This window comes from Cynoglossus semilaevis, unplaced genomic scaffold (assembly GCF_000523025.1).
Source record: "Cynoglossus semilaevis isolate Cse_v1.0 unplaced genomic scaffold, Cse_v1.0 scaffold1772, whole genome shotgun sequence".
NCBI lineage: Eukaryota > Metazoa > Chordata > Actinopteri > Pleuronectiformes > Cynoglossidae > Cynoglossus > Cynoglossus semilaevis.
Window position 1 is genome coordinate 14,854 of NW_007585154.1, and position 1,280 is coordinate 16,133.

Here is a 1,280-nt window from a genome sequence, read left to right on the forward strand (position 1 = left end):
CCCCCCTCCCCCCCCTATCGGCTGTGGACGTTACCGTCTCCGTCCATGTCCCCGACAGGGGGACATGGACCTGGCGCTGGAGAGCTACGACGTGTGCACCGAGCTGCTGCAGACCAAACCAAAATCCTCCGAGGGCACGCGCTACACCATCGTCCTGCCCAACCTGCGCCTGGACGCCGCCATCTCCGTGGAGGAGGTCGCCGCCGCCGCCGCCATTTTAAGATCCTGTCAAATCACGTTTTCATATTCACCATGTCCTTTCCGTCCGTCCTCCGACAGATCGAGAAGCGGCTCAAGTCCCTGGAGCGCTGCCAGTCCCTGGAGGAGATCCAGCGGCTCTTCGAGGCCGCCGACTTCGAGGCCGTGGTGCGGCTGCTGCAGCCCACCCTCGGTTACGGCGGCGGCGGCGGCAGGAGCAAACCGCTGGAGTTCGTGAGCTCGGCGCCCGAGCGGCCCGCGCAGCTGATGCTGCTGCAGGTACGCGGGGTAAAAAAAAAAAAAAAAAAAAAAACCCCCACCCACCCTGATTCGGTATCCGACGTGGTAGTAGGTTCCCCCCGAGAAACAACGGTGCGGTACACACACAGAGAGAGAGAGAGAGAGAGTGGAGTAGAACAACAGAAGAAGTAGGGGGCGGGGCTAATTTTTTTTTTTTTTTTTTTCCCCATCGGGGTTTTTTTCGGAAAAAAAAAAAAAAAAAATTAAGTGAGGTTTCTGTGTTTTTTTTTTTTTTTTTCTTTGTTTTTTCTTGTTGTTGTCACACTGCATGAAGGAAGGAAGGAGTCAGGAGTGGCAGAAGAGTATGTGAGGGTGGTGCAGGACAAGGATAAACACAGAGAGAGAGACAGAGAGAGACAGAGAGAGAGAGAGGTGCTACGGTACGCAGTCCGAGCGACAGACCGGGTTGCAGGTCAGCCACGTTGTCACGTCCGGTTTTTACGAAACAGGTCGATGAGTTTGCGAGTCTCCCGCGACTTCTCACGACCCCGTTCTCCGCTGTCCACGCTCAGGACTCGCTCCTGAAGAAGCGGGACTACCGGCAGTGCCTGGAGTGCAGCGAGGTGGCGCTGAACGAAGCCCTGCAGCAGCTGGGCGCCGCGGCGCGCGACGCCCCGCCCGGCAAGGACGAGTGGGCCGGCACCGTCGCCAAACTCCTGGACGGCATCGAGGACTGCTTCGCCGCCGACCCGGACCTCCTGAAAAAGGTCCCGCACTTCTCCAGCATGGCCCGTCTCGCCAACAACCTGATTCAGGTGAGGGACGGGGGGGTAAGGGGGCGG

At 58.7% G+C, this 1,280-nt stretch overlaps 1 protein-coding gene across 1 annotated transcript in view; it reads left to right on the forward strand.

The window, feature by feature from the left end:
• Window positions 1-1,280, forward strand: part of cabin1 (calcineurin binding protein 1) — a 36,808-nt gene that overhangs the window by 8,480 nt on the left and 27,048 nt on the right. Inside the window, exons 12-14 of the mRNA XM_025053881.1 lie at window positions 11-196; window positions 280-477; window positions 1,011-1,268. Of these exons, the coding sequence (XP_024909649.1) occupies window positions 11-196; window positions 280-477; window positions 1,011-1,268 (642 nt within the window). The remainder of the gene's footprint in view (window positions 1-10; window positions 197-279; window positions 478-1,010; window positions 1,269-1,280) is intronic.